Consider the following 18,657-nt stretch of genomic DNA (forward strand, 5'->3'; position numbering starts at 1 on the left):
GCTTATGTTCCACCCCAGAGCTGGCTGCATGTCTGCAATGGGTGAGTGGGTCTGTCTAGAACAGGGGTGGCCAACCTGAGCCTGAGAAGGAGCCAGAATTTACCAATGTACGTTGCCAAAGAGCCACAGAAATACGTCAGCAGCCCCCCCTTCAGCTACCCGCCCCTCCTCCCAGCGCCTCCCGGCCACCGGCAGCCCCGCCGATCAGCGCCTCCCCCTCCCTCCCCGCACCTCCCAATCAGCTGTATCCTGGCCTGCAGGAGGCTCTGGAGGGGAGCGGGGAGGAACGAGGACACGGCAGGCTCAGGGGAGGGAGCGGAACGGGTGGAGTGGGGGCAGGGCCTGTGGCAGAGCCAGGGGTTGAGCAGTGAGCACCCCCCAGCACATTGGAAAGTTAGCGCCTGTAGCTCCAGCCCCGGAGTCGGTGCCTGTACAAGGAGCCGCATATTAACTTCTGAAGAGCCGCATGTGTCTCCGGAGCCACAGGTTGGACACCCCTGGTCTAGAATGAGGTTTGGGGGATTCTTCTGGATAAAAGAGGCCGCGTATATGTAAGATGTCATTATCCATCTCTTTCCCAAACCAGTGTTCAGTTGTCTTCACTTGTCTTCATAGTCCAAGCAAAGCCCTAACACTCACTTGCTGTGACTCTCTAGGCTCCAAAGCGAATATACCACTGCAATGACCCAAGTCTCTCACCTCCCACCTGGGGAGTAAAGCCAGCAGGGGGTCATTAGGAGGTATAAATACTCTCACCGAGTTGATCCTGGCCGAGTGGAGAGTCCTGCAGTTTGTGTGTGACTTCAGCATGTGCTGAGAGGGAAGAAGACGCAGCCAGGGTTCAGGTGAGCTGGGGCAGTTTATATTAAAGCTAATCCAGGATCTTTCTAAGTAGGAGATTTTTAAAGCAAATGGAAAGCTTTGGGCCAAAACTGCTGTCAGTCACCCTGGTGTAAACCTGGAATGATTCTGGATTTACACCCGTATTAGTGAGAGCAGAGTGAAGTTGGTCATTCAGAAGGAAACTATTTAATTCCATCAAAAAACAAAGAGCCAAAAAAACGATGGGAAGATTCCACTGAGTGTTCCAAAACATCCGGGATGTTCGGGTTACACACACAGAGCCACACTTCTCTCCCCTTGTACAATTTCACTGTGAGAGACTCTTTACTGTGTGTCTGCGTTATCATGGGAGATTTCAGTCTGGGGAACATATGTTTTGTCAGAGAGACAAGTAATGATTAGGACAGGGCAGTCCTATAAAACGATCTCAATCACTTGCCAAACTGGGCTGACTTGAACAACCTGCAGATGATTACAACTAAATGTGAGGTCCTGCATTGAGGAACCAGGTCCGTAGATCATACTTACAGGATGGGGGGCTCTGTTTTAGAAAGCACTGACTCCAAAAAGGACTCGGAGTGATAATGTATAACGAGCTGTACATGAGGTCCCAGTGCAGTGTGGTGATGGAAAGGACAAATGCCCTCCTTGAATGTATAAGCAGGGGATTCTGTCTGGCTACTCCATTGTTGTACCTGAAAGGCTGGTTTTGGGTGTTTACAGGCTCACATCACATTTTAGTAACTCACATAACAAGATTTCATAGCGTCACATAACATGATCAAACATACGAGCCAGCGAGATATCTTTGTTTAGCAGATCAAGACTTCTAGAATGATACCTCACAAGGCATGCTTTGTACAAAACGTATCATAATTCCATCACCATGGTTGTGTCTACACAGAGGTTTTTCCTGGCATGGCTATGTCTGTCAGGGGTGTATATTTTTCACACTCCTGACTGGAATAGTTGTCTACACTACACAGGTTTGTTGGCACAGTTATTCCACTCAGGAGTGTGAAAAATACACACCTCTGACAGACATAAGCCATGTCAGGAAAACCCCTGTGTAGACACAATTGTGATACTGCATCCCAAAGCACCCCACATTTCCCATGGTGAAGGAATTATGATACGTTTCGTACAAGGGGCTGGCTGTGGGTCATCAGCAGAGAAGTGTAAGAGGCCAACCCAGCTGAACAGTTAGGGGGCACAGCAGTTCCAATAGCTTCCAGACTTCAACAACAAAGGGGGTGGGGAACTTGCGGATGGGTTTCCCAGCACTAGACTCCACACAAGGTGCAGCCTAGAAGTTTTTCCTTCGGAACAGGAGACGAAATCTGTCACGAATCTGTTTAGTTTTTACACCGTACACGATGGGGTTCATCATGGGAGGAAAGAGGAGGTAGAAAGTGCCCATCAGGACATGTACGTACGGGGCAATTTGGTTGCTGAATCTGTGAATTACTGAGGAGAGAACCCCTGGTATGTAGACCACTAGGATGGCGCAAAGGTGGGCAACACAGGTGCCGAAAGCCTTGAGCTGCTCTTCCTTGGATGCCAGGCTTAAGACGGTATTCAGGATCTTGACGTATGACAGGACGATGAACAGCAGATCCAGCCCCACAATGAAGATAGCTACGATGATCCCATAGATGTTATTGATCGTAGTGCTGGCACAGGCCAGCTTTGCCACAGCCATGTGATCGCAGGAGCAATGGGAGATGACGTGGGACTGGCAGAAGGGCAGCCTCCTGACGAGGAAGGGCAGAGGCACCATGAACAGAACAGCCCGGGCCAAAGCCGCCAGCCCGATCTTTGCTATCATTGAATTGGTCAGGATGGTGGCATATCTCAGGGGGTTGCAGATGGCCACGTATCTGTCGAAGGCCATGGCCAGCAGCACAGCAGACTCCATCATGGACATCGAGTGAATGAAAAACATCTGCACCAGGCAGGCATTAAAGCTGATCTCCCTGGAATTAAACCAGAAGATGCTCAGTATTTTCGGCACGGTGGTTATGGATAAAACCAGGTTGATGACGGCCAGCATGGCGAGGAAATAGAACATGGGCTTGTGTAAGGAGGTGTCTGTCTTGATAACATACAAGAGGGCGCAGTTTCCTAGAAGGATCAGGGTGAACACTGAGCAGAAGGGGATGGAGATCCAGAGGTGCAGAGTTTCCAGCCCCGGGATGCCTGTCAGGAAGAACATTGATGGATCAGAGCCTGTGCCGTTGGAACCTGACAGGTTGTCTTGTTGTGGCATCTTTTGCAAGTGTCACATCAATGTCTTTCCTTTCAATAAAACATAACACATGGAATGAACAGACCCTGTAAATGAAATACATACTAGGGACCAGTCTCAGCTCTGGAAGAAGTGGACTGACCTTTTGTTGAGCTCATCAGTCATGTTGCAATAACACTAATCACACAAACCCTTATATTTTTCTGTGCAAAATCATTTAGAGTTTTTAGAATGTCATTACAAGTCTCGAGTAATGAACATACCTGGTGTACCTTGCTACTAGGAGATGCACATTATTTAGTTTCAGAGTAATAGCCGTGTTCTGTATCTGCAAAAAGAACAGGAGTACTTGTGGCACCTTAGAGACTAACAAATAAGTACCTAGTATATATGGCCACACAGCACACGCTTTCAGAAATACCTGGCATGTTAAGCTGCATGTAGGAAGATGTACCTGGTACATTCAGCAGCACACGCTGGATATTCAGCCAGGATGTACGTAGTACGTCGTGGAACATGCATGAGTAGTGCTATTTTGATCTCAGCGATGACCAAGGGTACATCTACACAGGAAGTGTCAGCCCACGGTAGCAAGTCTCAGAGCTCGGATCGACAGACTCGGGGCACCTCGCTAAAACAAGCTGTGTAGATGCTGTAGCTCGAGTTGGGGCTCCAGCCCACCTGCTTCAGAGCCCGAGCCTCAACATCTACACAGCTATTCTTAGCACGGTACCCCGAGAAGCACGAGCCTGCATCTGTCGACCCGATCTGTGAGACTGACTGCTGCTCGCTGCGTAGACATATCCAAAAAGACTATGAGTCTGATCCCGCTCCCATTGAAGTCAGGGGGAGAACTCCCCACCGACTTCTGGGATAACTGAGCTGTTCTTTTTAGGTGACAAATCTGAGGAACTGTCCCAGGCGTCAGAAGAAGAGATTTTGGAACAAACTGATAAATTAAACAGTAATAAGTCACCAGGACCAGATGGGATTCACCGAGGAATTCTGAAGGAACTCAAATATCAAATTGCAGAACTACTAACTGTGGTATGTGACCTATCACTTAAATCAGCCTCTGTACCAGATGACTGGCAGATAGCTAATGTGATGCCAATTTTTAAAGAAGGTTCCAGAGGTGATCCTTGTAATTACAGCCCAGTGAGCCTAACTCCAGAACCAGGCAAATTGGTTAAAACGATAGTAAAGAACAGAATTACCGGACATGAACAAGATTTGTTGGGGAAGAGTCAACCTGGCTTCTGTAAAAGGAAATCATCCCTCACCAATCTAGTAGAATTCTTTGAGGCGGTCAACAAATGTGGACAAGGGTGATCCAGTGGCTATAGTGTACTTGGACTTTCAGAAAGCTTTTGACAAGTTTCCTCACCAAAGGCTCTTAAGCAAAGTAAGTTGTCATGGCCTAAGAGGGAAGGTTCTCTCATGGGTCAGTAACTGGGGAAATAAAAGGTAGGAATGAATGGTCAGTTTTCAGAATGGAGAGAGGTAAATAGTGGTGTCCCCCAGGGATCTGTACTGAGACCAGTGCTGTTCAACATAGTCATAAATGATCTGGAAAAGGGGGTAAACAGTGAGGTGGTGACATTTGCAGATGATACAAAATTACTCAAGACATTACTCCAAAGAAGACTGTGAAGAGTTGCAAAGGGATCTCACAAAACTGCGTGACTGGGCAACAAAATAACAGATGAAATTCATAGAATCACAGGGTTGGAAGGGACCTCAGGAGGACAAACCCCCAGATGGTTTGGTTTTTTGTTTTTTTTTAACCCCAGTTCCCTAAATGGCCCCCTCAACGATTGAGCTCACAACACTGGATTTAGCAGGCCAAGGCTCAAACCACTGAGCTATCCCTGCCCCACACATGTAGTCAAAACAGACTATGGAGAGAAGAAATCTTATGCTATAAAAATCCAAATCAACAGAGATGGAGAGACCATTTTGACAAAGGGGAATAATATTACAAGCTGCTACAGCCCATATTTATCAAAGGTTGTAGAAAAATTATTAATCATTTCATTAACTGAGAAAAAATTGTGATCAAATAATTATGGAGTCATAGATTTTAAGGCAAGAAGGGACCATTCTGAGCACCTGCTCTGACCTCCTGAATAACACAGGCCACAGAATTTCACCAGGTGAGTTCTGCCTCAAGCCCATAACGTCTCTTGGAGTTAGAGCGTATCGCTGAGAAAGGCGTAAAGTCTTGATTTAAAGACTTCAGGTGAAGGCGATCCAACCACATCCCTAGCTAAGTTGTTTCAAATGTTAGTTTGCCTTGCTCTAGGAACGTGCACCTTGTTTCTAGTCTCAATTTGTCTAGTCTCAGTTCCCAGCCACTGGATCTCATTCTGCCTTTGTCTGCTAGATTAAAGAACCTTCTACAGTCAGAAATCTCTTCCCTTCTATGGACTTAGAGACTGTGATCAAGTCACCTCTTAACCTTCTCTCGGATAAACTAAATAGATCGAGCTTGTTCAGTCTCTGGCCACGTTCTCCAGCTCTGAAATCATTCTTGTAGCTCTTTTCTGAACCCTTTTCAATCTGTCAACAACCTTTTTGAAGTGTGGACACCGGACGTAGAAACAGTGTCTCCAAGCCTCACATCTCTCTATATCCACTTGATATTTCCCTGCTTATACTTTCAAGGAGGGCATTTGTTCTCTCCATCACCACACTGCACTGGGACCTCATGTACAGTTCGTTATACATCATCACTCCAAGTTCTTATTTGAGTCAGTGCTTTCTAAAACATAGTCCCCCGTCCTGTAAGTGTGATCTACGGTCTTGATTCCTCAATGCAGGACCTCGCATTTAGTTGTAATCAACTGCACGTTGTTCAAGTGAGCCCAGTTTGGCAAGTGATTGAGCTCGTTTTATAGGACTGCCCTGTCCTAATCACTACTTTTCTCTTCCAAAACATATGTCCCCCAGACTGAAATCTCCCATGATAACACAGACACACAGTAAAGACTGGTTTCAGCGTAGCAGCCGTGTTAGTCTGTATCTGCAAAAAGAACAGGAGTACTTGTGGCACCTTAGAGACTAACAAATTTATTTCAGCATAAGCTCAAAATAAGCTCAAAATAAATTTGTTACACAGTAAAGAGTCTCTCACAATCCAATTGTGCATGGGGCGAGAACTATGGCTGTGTGTGTGTAAACCGAATATCCCTGATGTTTTGGAACATTCAATGGTTTCTTACCATCGTTTTTTTGGCTCTTTGTTTTTTGATTAAATTCAATAGTTCCCTTCAAAATGACCAACCTCACTCTGCTCTCACTGATACGGGGGTAAATCCGGAATCATTCCAGTTTTACACCAGGATGACTGACAGCAGATTTTGCCCCAAGTTTTACATTTACTTTAAAAATCTCATATTTAGAAAGATCCTGGATTAGCTTTAATATAAACTGCCCCAGCTCACCTGAACCCTGGCTGCGTCTTCTTCCCTCTCAGCACATGCTGAAGTCACACACAAACTGCAGGACTCTGCACTCAGCCGGGATCAACTGGGTGAGAGTATTTATACCTCCTAATGACCCCCTGCTGGCTTTACTCCCCAGGTGGGAGGTGAGAGACTTGAGTCATTATAGTGGCACATTTGTTTTGGAGCCTAGGGAGTCACAGCAAGTGGGGAATGTAGAATAACCCAGGTCTTTCCTCCTGGGTGGCTGTTCATATCGACATCTACATGAAAAAGTGTGGGCCAAACCCTCAGCAGAGTGCATGGAAGTGTAGGCCATATTGTATTCATCCACAAAAAGTGTGCAAATCCCCTCAACCGATGTGTGCACCAGGGGATTTACATACCTAAATTGGGCAGGTGAATAAATGCGTACACAGTGTGCAGGACTTCACCCTGTGTGTTAGGGCTCTGCTTGGACTTGACTATGAAGACAAATGAAAACTGGTTTGGGAAAGAGATGGATAATGACATCTTACATGTACATGGCCTCTTTTATCCAGAACAACCCCCCAAACCTAATTCTAGACAGACCCACTCACCCATTGCAGACATGCAGCCAGCTCTGGGGTGGAACATAAGCAGCAACACTACACAATTGCAGCTGCTACCACTTCCTCTTTGTGTAGGAAGAAGGGCCCCCTGCATAGGCATAGTTTGACGTCAATATTTGGGGGGCAGCTCCAGCCAGGACAATGGGGCCACGCTTCAGGGACAAATTCCACGCCTACCCCAGGGTTGCAGTGCTGGGCCCACTGTGGGGACACTGCTCATCCCGTGAGGCCGGGCACCTGCCCTGGTGTTTGTTCAAGTCTTCCATAGGGATGCGGGGACTGGGGGGTGGAATTTAACCATGGCCATAGTGTGGCTAACGTGCAGGTGTCCACAAACGGGGTGGGGGCCTTGGAAGCCATGGCTGGAAACCACCCAGACTCCAGGAGCTCGGGGCAGGACCGGGACTGCCCCACTCCTCTTCCTCTGAGGCCCTGCCCCCTAACCGAATACTGGCGGTTTCCCTTTTCGACCGGACATTCTGGTCAAAAACCGGACACCCAGCAACAATCCCGTCATCACCTGGCAGCCCTGCCGCAGGCACCCCCCAGTAACCTGGTGCACCTCACAGGCACCCCCTGCCCGGGAACGAGGGAAGGACGCAGGGGCCACCAGTGCTGGGCAGAGGGACACACTCGTGCCGGGCCCGGATGTTACCTATGTTGGTCCAGATCATGGCATTGTCCAGATGGAAACAGAGTGTCACTGCCCAGCCCCAGTCCCTGGCAAGCACCTGGCAACCACCTCCTCTCGGGGCCGGCCCCTTCTCCTCGCCCACCCCCGGCAGCTCCGCTTTGCCCTCTGCCACCCGCCAGGGACGCTGGGCTCCTCTGGCCCTGGGCAGGGACCATCGCCGGACACCACCCCACCAGCAGGGGGTCTGGGGCCAGCTCCTGGCACAGGACTCCTCATCGCTGTCCCCTTCCCAGGTGTACATGGCAGTACCGGGTGCCTTGCGGCTGGGGGGGGGGCTGAACCTTTAAATTGTGCCCCCCCACTAGCAACATGTGCAGTTTGGGGGCAGCGCCCCCCATAATCCTACAAACTCCACCCATGCCCCCTGGCATTATGGGGAAAGGGCCTCAGGCAGGAGCTATGTCGTTGAGGCCGAGGGACCATTTCTTTTTATGCTACCCCACAGGGTGCCAGAAATCAGAAGTTTTCCAGGGAAAATGGGCCATAGGATCTCTGCAGTGATATCTATGGGTGGTGATTCAAACTATCTGGAATTGTTGATAAATTGCATCGTTTGACCACACTTTGGATCATTATTTTGTTATGAAATATACTCAAGAGCCCAAATAACCAATGTCAGGCAGGTTGATTAATATGGCGCAGGAACAAGGTTCAATATGATACCAGTCTCCAAAAAGTCGGCCCGTGGGGCTATGTGGCATTCACCTTACACTGACGGTGCGCTCCCCCTGTTACAAATTTCAGCTGCTATTATATATGATTTTACAAGTTACACATTTTGACAAGTTTCATGTCTGCTTGTGCCAAATGTTTAGATAAGTAAATGCAAGGTATTATGGGATACTAAGCTTAAGTGAATGAACAGGATTATGGTATAGGCTATTTCAGCTATATCACTGTTATGAACATAAGAATGGCCATAGTGGGTCAGACCAAAGGTCCAGCTAGCCCAGTATCCTGTTTTCCGACAGTGGCCAATGCCAGGTGTCCCAGAGGGAATGAACAGAACAGGTCATCATCAAGTGATCCATCTCCTGTCGCCCATTCCCAGCTTCTGGCAAACAGAGGCTAGGGACAGCATCCCTGCCTATCCTGGCTAATAGCCATTGATGAAGCTATCCTCCATGAACTTATCTAGTTCTTTTGCTACAATATTTGTAGTTAATGTTATTGGTAGTTAATGCGTACTACTAGTATATATATTGTGCAGATAATACATATTATGAATGTGATATATATCTATATACTATCCAGCATATATTAGACAACAGGAACAAAGGTGATAGCAAAATAGAGCAAGACTTTTTCCCAAGTATTTCATTAACACACACACACACACAATACTCTGTTTCATTAATTTATTGTCAGTATCAGAAAGTGAACTTTAAATACTTTGTGCCTGAGATCACTCTGGTAAGGATTTGGGGAGTTTCGAAGTGCTCTTTGAGGCAGATACACCTTTCCTCGCCCCCCTCTCTCGACCTGGTGCATTGTGCTGCTGTGTGGTAGGGTTAAACTACTGGGGACAGACTCTCAAATGTTCAGACACCACAACTAAGGCCAGATTTCCCATAGAAAAGGTTGGCACCAACAGCTTCCATGGTGGCACGTTTGGGACAGAAGAGCCCAGCACTCAGCACTTATTCTGGTGCCTAAATGGCCCAGGATGTGTTGCTGCATCTCAGAGCTGATGGAACGTCAGGGGCAGATACAGCATTTGTTCCTGCAGCATGTACCTCCGTGGCTGTGGCTGGGTGAGTCAGTAATAAAGGCCAGATGTTCCTGCAAAGCATGAGAAGGTACAAGGAGCTTTCACACTCCTCTTCACACTCCTTCACACTCCACACACAGGGCCAAGTGAGAAAAAGGTCATGGCCAAGATCACCTTCTGGCCAGCAGCCCTAAGCTTGTGTAGGGGATGGTGTATTGCTCCCTGTGAGTCGGAGGTGGAGTTCCCATCCCAACGTACACAAAGCCCTCACAAACATGCTGTCTAAGCTACTCAGAAAACCTCTCCTGCATCCTCTGCTTCCTGATTGCTCAGCAGCCCCCTCCTGCTCAGCCTAGAAGCTTTTCCCTCGGAACAGGAGACGCACCCGGTCACGAATCTGTTTGGTTTTCACACCGTACACGATGGGGTTCATCATGTGAGGAAAGAGGAGGTTAAAATTGGCCAGCAGGATGTGTACGTATGGGGCGACATGGCGCCCGAACCTGTGTATTGTTGAGGTGAGGACCACTGGTGTGTAGACTACTAAGATGGCGCAAAGGTGGGAGCCACAGGTTCCCAAAGCCTTGAGCTGCTCTTCCTTGAATGCCAGTCTTAAGACAGCCCTTAGGATCTTGACATACGATAGGGAGATGAACATCAGATCCAGCCCCACGATGAAGATCCCATAGATGTTACTGAAGCTGGTGTCAGCACAGGCCAGCTTCACCATGGCCATGTGCTCACAGTAGCAATGGGAGATGACGTGGGACCCGCAGTAGGGCAGCCTCCTGAGGAGGAAGGGCAGAGGGAGCACTAGCAGAACAGCCCGGGCCAAAGCCGCCAGCCCGATCTTTGCTATCACTGAATTGGTCAGGATGGTGGCGTACCTCAGGGGGTTGCAGATGGCCACGTACCTGTCGAAGGCCATGGCCAGCAGCAGACCAGACTCCAGGGTGCAGAACGAGTGAAGGAAAAACATCTGCACCAGGCAGCCATTAAAGCTGATCTCCCTGGAATTAAACCAGAAGATGCTCAGTATTTTTGGCACAGTGGTTGTGGATAAAACCAGGTCGATGACGGCCAGCATGGCGAGGAAATAGAACATGGGCTTGTGTAGGGAGGGCTCTGTCTTGATAACATACAAGAGGGTGCAGTTTCCTAGAAGGGCCACGGTGAACATTGAGCAGAAGGGGATGGAGATCCAGGGGTGCAGAGCTTCCAGCCCCGGGATGCCCGTCAGGAAGAACACGGACGGATCAGAGCCTGTGCCGTTGGAAGCTGACAGGTTGCCCTGCAGGAGCATCCTCCGAAAGTTTCACAACAACGTTTGTCCTGTCAATAAAACATATGAGATGGGTGAACAGACACTACACACAGGAGATGCCGCACTCCACTCTGGCTCATGGGGTGCAACTCCTTTGGGAATGGATGACAAGGTCTGGAGCTGATAGAAACATTGGTTGGGTGGTAAATATCGAGGAGCTCAAATTAAGGAAAGCCTGGATCCAGGGGTGTCAGTACAAAGTGATAAGATATCAGCTACCGGAGGGCTTTTGAATCTGGCAGGCAAAGGCGTAACAAGTTCTAGTGGCTGGAAGTTGAAGAATTCGGAGTGCAAACTGTGAATAAGATGCAACTGTGCTACTGGAACTAAGCTGGAATTAACCAGTTCAAGAGAACCATCAGTGGCTGTAGTAAGTTCTCCAGGGCTCGGAGTCTTTCAATAGAGATTGGATGTTCTCAGAGAGATGTTCTAGCTCAACTGCACGTTACTGGGCTGCATGCAGGAATCACTGGGTGGGTTCTTTGGCCTGTGATATGCAGGAGGTCAGGCTAGATGGCCATAATGGACCCTTCTTGCCTTAAAAATCTACCAGTCTATTATTTCAACAGGCACTGTGTCCACTTCTGTCACATCTGGAGTTGGCTCTACACATCAGATCTGTGACGCCAACCCTTTCCAATTTTCTCTGCATGCCTTTGCATTAGCTTTTATGTTATCATGAGCGTTTCTTTCAGTGCCATCACCATGGTACCTGAGTGCTTGGGGGAGACACAATGAACTTCGTACTCCATTTTCATCTGCAGCTTTCAGATTTCAAATTCTATTTTGCTATTTTGGAGCGTTAGGCACTTGTGCAAGATCAACCCGGATTGGCCCCAGCCCACAAAACATATCAAGCAAATCAGCCGAAAGCAGATAGTCTAGAAATTAGCAAAGCCCTTCCCTCCCTCAGACAGCGACCGCCCCATGACTCCTACACTTGGCCAAGTGAGAAGTTGGGACGGTAGATATGGGCTTTGCAGCATGGTTAGGGTATTTCTGACCAAGGTTGAGTAGGGACTGAATTCCAAGGGAAGCCCCCTGACTCCAGCCTCCCCTCTCTTACGCTGGGGAGTAGGCAGGGGAGGGGGGCGAACTCATTGCCTTTGTTGCCAAGCCCTCTCCTCTGCCCGATCTCTATCACTGCTGACAACACCTCCAGCCTCGCAGTCACTCAGGGCTACAATCTGGCAGACGTCTTTGACCCCTCTGACCTGCGTGTGCAGGGCGTGGCCAAGTCCTGTCACGTCACTCTCCATCATGTTCCTAAGATCCGACCCTTCTATCTACACAACAAAAACTCTCCTCCATCTCCAGCCCCTTGTCATCTCCAGTCTTGGTTCCGGCAACCTCCTCCACTCGGGTCCACATGCCTCTTCTCGCACACCCAAAGCACGAAATCCCTCCACAGGCTCCTTGTCCTCATCCTCAAGGCCCTTCACAGCTCCACCTCCTTACTGATCCACTCAGTTCTCTTCTTGTGTTGTCCCCTCTCCCCTCCACTCTGCCAGGGACGGACCACCCACCTATCTGCATCTCCCACACTGCCTCCGAAGTACAGAACAGCCCCCCTGAACCAGCCCGCTCCCATTCCTGCTTCACACCCATCCTCAACACCCACTCAGCCAAGGAACAATGGACCATTGGGTAGAGCTAATATGCATGTATTTAACATAACAGATGCATATAATGATAGGAAAAAATGGTCCATATTTTGGTTTGTATTCTTTTATCTCCCCCTCCGTATGTTACAGAGGGCTTATTGTTGATGAAGAAAAGTATCTGTGTGTGTGTGTGCATGTGTGCGTGTGTGTGTGTGTGTGTGTGTGTGTGAGAGAGAGAGTGTGTGTCTGTGTGGGTACAGTGCCTTGCACATTGTGAGTGCTATCTGAAGGTCAATAATTCTCAATATCTAGAGAATGTACAAAATCCCCCTATACTTCCCAATCATTTTGTGGAGGAATTTTAACACGTGGCTCCTGGCTCCCTCCCATCATTAGCTTTTAGGGCTTTCCGCCTTTGTTTGCACCCACAAGGATCTGCCAACAGGAGTGTGGGCACTGAGGCCGCTACACATCTGATTTGTGGGGGCAGCTATTTCCAGGTGCAAATTATGCCTTCAGAAAGGAAGGCCAGGATTTTTAAAAAAGCAAGCCTCAAATGTAATCCGCATAGTCTCTTGCACATAAACTGCATTCCACAACCCCTTTCAGAATCCAGGCACCTTAACAGAAAGGAACTAAGACCAACATTGAAGTCAAGAGAGGTCATCTGCCCGTGAAACGTCTAAAGAGCCACTCAGCACCATAGCCTCAGTCTTGGCTGTTGAAAGTATTTGCCTTCATCCACGCTTGGGCACAGAGCTTGATTTTTTGGAGGTGCTGAACACCCATCAGCTCCCATTGAAAACCAGAACACTTGTTTAGGTGAAAACCAGATCATTCATTCTAAATATAGACCATAGCTGCCTAGCGATAGGCACCCAAGTGTGATCAGGTGGGGCACAGTACGAATCCGCAGATGAAACAGGAAATTAAAATATACAGCAGCAGAATTTGGATCAGGTTTTGAACTTGCCCAGAATGTGGGTGTGTTTGGATCTGAGGTTCTGCTTCAGACCCGTCTCTGGCTACAGAACTGCACAATTCCTTTGCCCACACGAATCGGATTCCGTGGGCGAACTCACCAGAATCCTGCAGTGCTCCCTTCCTTTCCTCGGGCCTCGCTCTCCCTCACGCTCACCAGCAGCTGCCTGCCTTTGGTGGATTTATAGCCATGGTGAAAGAACTCGCCTCCTCCCCTCAGGGGGGTCTCGCAGTTCAGCTGGGAATGTCTGCTTCCACTTTCTCCTCCCACCCATCGCTGGCAGACAGAGTTAACTCTTTCTCGTCAGACTTGGGAGAAAAGAAACTGTTCCTGCGTCATGGGAATGAGAGATAGAAAAGCCATTTTCGGTCCCTCCTAGACCATGATCCCTCAGCCACTGCAGAACTGATCACTACGGTACATTCCCCACTGCTCGGCCCAGTCTCGTTTTAAACAACCTAAGCAATGAACCCTCCACCTCCTCCCTTAGGAGGCTGTATCCACCCCAGGGAGTCCATTAGTGCCCAGAGTACCTTCACTGGTTACACAAGAGGGTCACCCTGGCCAGACAAGTCAACTTCACCTGCTTTCTGGTTGAATATCGAACAGTCCGCAGTCACTACGAATACAAGCTAGCTACTGAACGCCACTCTTGGGGAGAGGCCTTAGGAGTGCGAAAAGGCAATACAGCCTCACAGATATTTACTCCGCAGCCGGCCGCCTTATGTTATTATTTTTAATTTGCATTGGGATAGTGCTTAGAGGCCTCAGCCTGGAAACCGAGCCCCATTATGCCAGGTGCTGTACACAGGTGTAAGGAAAAGGTGCCCTACAGAGTTTCCCATCTGTGTTGGTGTTTCAGTTCCCGAGTGCAGTAAACTTCCCAAGGAGAAGAAATCTCACCTCATTTCAGCCCCACACTCCCCTGAGGCATTCAGTAACCCTGTGAACAACGCAGACCAATGGGGAGACATTCAGTGTAATGAGTGGATCCTCTTAACTATAAATATGTCTACACTGAAAAAACACCCCAAACCATGGCAGCATCTCAGAGCCCAGGTCAATTGACTCCGGCTCGCGGGGTTCAGGCTGCGGCACACAAAAGAGCAGTGAAGATGTTCCCGCTCAGGGTGAAGTCCGGGCTCCGGGCCTTCCCCCTTCACCGGTTTTCAGAGCCTCGGTTCCAGCCCGAGCAGAAATGGCTACACTGCTATCTGTAGCCCTGTACCGTGAGCCCGAGTAAGTTCACCCAGACTCTAAGACTTGCTCCCCGGGGGAGGGGGGTTTGCGGTGTAGATGTACCCTAAGAAGAGGCAGTTTCATGGCAGTGCTGGCACTTCCTGACCGCAGTCCACCTGCCAATATGGCGAGGCAGCCATTCTTGTGAGATTTCAGCTCTTCCATTTCCATTTCTAGCTAGACCCCAGAAGGGATGAGGTGCAGTGAAAACAAAAAGCAATTCAGTGGGGTGGAGTTCCCTCGGCTTTTCAAAACCTTCAAAAAGACTTGGTTGATTTTAAACTTGGGACCAAGATTTGGGGGATTTCTTCTCCCTAGTGGAAATTCCAGTAGACTCCATAGGAATCCTTGAACTGGTCTTTCTCCTCCTCTCTCTTGATGTCTTCTGGTCTGTGTAGATTTTTACTGGTCTCCCTTGGTTTCCACTGGAGGATCCGTAGCTGAAGGAACCAGTAGATCTGTTACAAATCTTAGTCTGCCACTTGGAACGAGGTGAAAATTTGCAACAGGAATTTCCACTAGAGATTCCTGCACTCCTGGACTGTGTATACGTAGCCAGCACTGGAATGCAGCCGTGTCTCGGTTTGACTGTGACAGTCACTGGGCCCCAGCTACACAGCACGCCTGATTAGCACAGAAAGTGTAGGAGATTGTCACATCCGCTGTCACATCGCCTACCGGGGGAAATGGAGGCTGCTGGAGTGGAAGGATCCCAGTTGGAATTCACTCAAGGTACCAGGCTTCCCCCAGCCCCGGTCACGCTGAGCGTGAGCTGCTGTAGATACTGCACAGCTGTGATAACGAGATAGGGCAGGGCTATTCTTCCCATTTTACAGCTTGGGAACGGAGAGACCGAGGGACTTGCCCAAGGGCACCTGTGGCCGAGCGAAGACTAGAACGCCGGACTCCTAAATTACTGCCCTAACCACTGGGCCTTTCTCTCTACGGCTACTGTGCTTGTCCTCAGCTGGGAATGTCACCAAGGTGCCAGCTGAGATAGCGGGCTCTGTGTTCCAGAGGGTAGAGTGGAAGGCGGCTAATGGAACCCTAGAGCTCTGCCTTGCACCCACCATCCACCATTCCACAGAGGGGACAGCAACGGAGTTGCAGAATTGTCTGCTTTCCCCTGGTCTAGAGGTGGGCCCGAGTAGAAATGCCCTTTTCCTGCCACTAGAGCACAGCGGTTTACATGGCAGGCAGGAACCAGACCAGATCCATCTAGTCCAGTGTGTTGCCCTCATCGCTGGCCAGTACCCGATGCTGCAGAGGAAGGTTCACGATACCTTGCAGAGGACAGTGTTGGAATGACTTGCCCACAGAAGACGTCTCTCGTTCTCCCCTTCAGTTAGTGGCACGCATGCGAGAGCTCAACAGAAGTTCCCATGTCTCTTTGTTTTTCTGTAGGACCTGTGAGGCCTTTGTTTCCTGCATGCTGGGGCAGCCTCACAGCCAGACGGAAAGGGCAGTGCTTCACTGCACGCAGGTCCCTGGCCCGTTCCTGCATGACACTTCATCTGAATATCTGACCCACGTTTGATTCCTAATATGGAAAGGACCCAACAGCTGCAGCCAAACCACCTCTGGCCATGATCTCCTCATACCGCACAGAACAAGCAGTTCTGAGCTTTTGGGAACCCGTCTCTGAATGGATCTCCTGATGTAGGGCACTGGGGGGTCCAGCAATTTGTGGGACCTTTTTGGATTGAGTGTGGCACAGTGTGCTCTGCTGATGTGTATATGCATTAATCAGTGTCCTGCCTCCAGTGCCGACTTGTAAGCAATTTGAGCAGGGGAAAATCAGTGCACTGTTCTTTGGCCCATGTTCCCAGAATAAATGCAACCTCTCACTCCTCTCCAGTATGCCTTTTGGGGAACTGGGAAGGACGTTCTTGTGGCTAAGGCAGACCAAGGGGAGTTAGGAGATGTGGACTCTGTTTCCAGCAATCCCAAAGACTTTCTGGGCCAGATTCTAATCCCAGCTATTGAGACCAGACTATAGGTCCTCACAGGAAAGTCATTTACCCTTTCTGTGCCTTCGTTTCCCCACCTGTAAAATGGTGATTATACTGACTTACATTACAGGCGTGTTGTCACTGAAGTTTATAAAGTGCTTTGAGATCCTTAGAGGAAAGGTGCTATTTATCCATCCACCCTAACTCTGCCCCCTTGTTGCCCTGGATTGGATGGATGTAGTAACACCACATGTTGATCAAGGTAATTACAACCATATTATGTGCATTCAGCCATCACGAATTAATGAAATAGAACACCACATCGTTAAGTGTTTATTTGAACAGGCAGGGCTTCTGAACGCAAGGTGAAAACTAGCTGCAGACTTGGAATTTCTGCTAATCAGAATGGGAAGAGGGGCAAAAAGAATCAACAAATTGAGACTGAAAGAAAATAAGTGGATAGAGCCCATGAGTTTGGGCACCTTTGATATAGAAGCGTATTATTACTAAGGTTGTTGGGAATGTTTGTTGATAAGTAGTTGATTGAAGTTAGGAGAGGTGATGACGCACCCCCTATGAGTTGTGTGTTTGGTAAAAGTGAGTTAAAAAAGACTAGATAATAGCGTGTACTTTGGAGCAGTTCTCGGAAGCTGTCCTGAGAGATTTTTTCTTGACACCATGCTCCCCGGTGGGGAAGCCACCGGCCATCGCTGACCTACTGTCAACTACTCGATGCCATCTCGGATTCTAGGTAATGATATGGGATGTTCTAAACCTATCGCTAGTGTCTGTGGGAGCTTTAATAAATTGTCGTTGTAAATAAAGCACGTTTATTTGTATCAATCTTTCATCAGCCAGAAGCGCTGTGTTCCCACTGATTTATTCCTGACCCCGCCTGGAGTGAAGCAGTTAAGTCACCAGGGCTTTGGGTTCTGAATTCCCCTGGGTAACACCCTCTTAACCAGACAGGGCACTGATGACTTCATAGTCGAACCTAAACAGAGCCCTGAACATGCAGGGACAAGTCTTCAAACGTCATAGACACTTTTGCACATGCAGCCCTCAGTTGTGCAGATCCCCTCATGCAGACATTCCTTAGGGGGTATTTGCACAATTAAACTAGGCACGTGCACACACACACACGCACACGCACGCGCACACACACACACACATACCCTAGCACGTCCTCTCTTGAAGATCAATCCCATACTATTGAACAGAGATGTAGCTATTAAGCTCCTGTAAAATAGGAATGGGTTAATTTACTGTTACTATTTGTGGCTATTCCCTACGCCTGATAGCAGATTTTCCTGTGATGAAGAAAGGCTCTGAATTCCCAGCTGGGGGAGTAAAGAGGATTCTTTAAGAGGTATAAATACCCCCACGCGGATTGTCCCGGCAGACTGGAGAATCACGCAGATTGTGTGTGACTGTAGCATTCACTGAAGGTGAAGAAGATACAGCCGGATCCAGGTGAGTTGGGGCAGTACGGATTTAATCAGGGGCTCTGTTAATGCATCATTTTTAAATGCACTGGAAAACTTTGGGCTAAATCCTGTTCTCAGTCACGCTGGTGTAAATATAAAATGGTCCCACTGATTAACGCAGAGCTACTCTGGATTTACAGCAGTGTAACTGAGCAGAATTTGGCTCTATATGAATGAACTATTTAATAACATGGGGAAAAGACATTGTGAGAATGGGAAGTACTCAGAATTCAAGAAATGCCAACGATAACGCAACCTGAATTCTGCCCCCTTTGTATGAATTTCTTAGTCTTTAATGATGTGATTGCAAATTATTCTTCAATGAACACAACCTCAAATGTTCTTTTCTACAACCTTAGACACACACACGTGTGGTAACACCTTGTAATCCTCTTTTCTCCCGTGTTTACTTGCACTACTTTTGGCATCACACCAGTCCAGTCTGCATCTCTTTGGTGACTCAGACTTTTTTGTATAAATTCACTTCTCTGCAAGGTCTGGTTTAAATAAATTTCAGCAGCAGCAGCCATGGTC

At 48.5% G+C, this 18,657-nt stretch overlaps 2 protein-coding genes across 2 annotated transcripts; both read right to left on the minus strand.

The window, feature by feature from the left end:
- Positions 1–2,149: 2,149 nt before the first annotated feature.
- Positions 2,150–3,112, minus strand: LOC135892813 (olfactory receptor 52K1-like). Its single transcript, XM_065420612.1, has one exon. The coding sequence runs from the start codon at positions 3,110–3,112 to the stop codon at positions 2,150–2,152; it is 963 nt and encodes a 320-aa protein (XP_065276684.1).
- Positions 3,113–9,887: 6,775 nt separating this feature from the next.
- Positions 9,888–10,838, minus strand: LOC135893035 (olfactory receptor 52K1-like). The gene has a single exon (XM_065420826.1). The coding sequence runs from the start codon at positions 10,836–10,838 to the stop codon at positions 9,888–9,890; it is 951 nt and encodes a 316-aa protein (XP_065276898.1).
- Between the last annotated feature and the right edge of the window lie 7,819 nt (positions 10,839–18,657).

Source organism: Emys orbicularis, chromosome 1 (genome assembly GCF_028017835.1).
Source record: "Emys orbicularis isolate rEmyOrb1 chromosome 1, rEmyOrb1.hap1, whole genome shotgun sequence".
Taxonomy (NCBI): Eukaryota; Metazoa; Chordata; order Testudines; family Emydidae; genus Emys; species Emys orbicularis.

Bases quoted from the DNA above. Each gene is read 5' to 3' on its own strand.
- LOC135893035 (XM_065420826.1), bottom strand. From the start codon at position 10,838: ATGCTCCTGCAGGGCAACCTGTCAGCTTCCAACGGCACAGGCTCTGAT.
- LOC135892813 (XM_065420612.1), bottom strand. From the start codon at position 3,112: ATGCCACAACAAGACAACCTGTCAGGTTCCAACGGCACAGGCTCTGAT.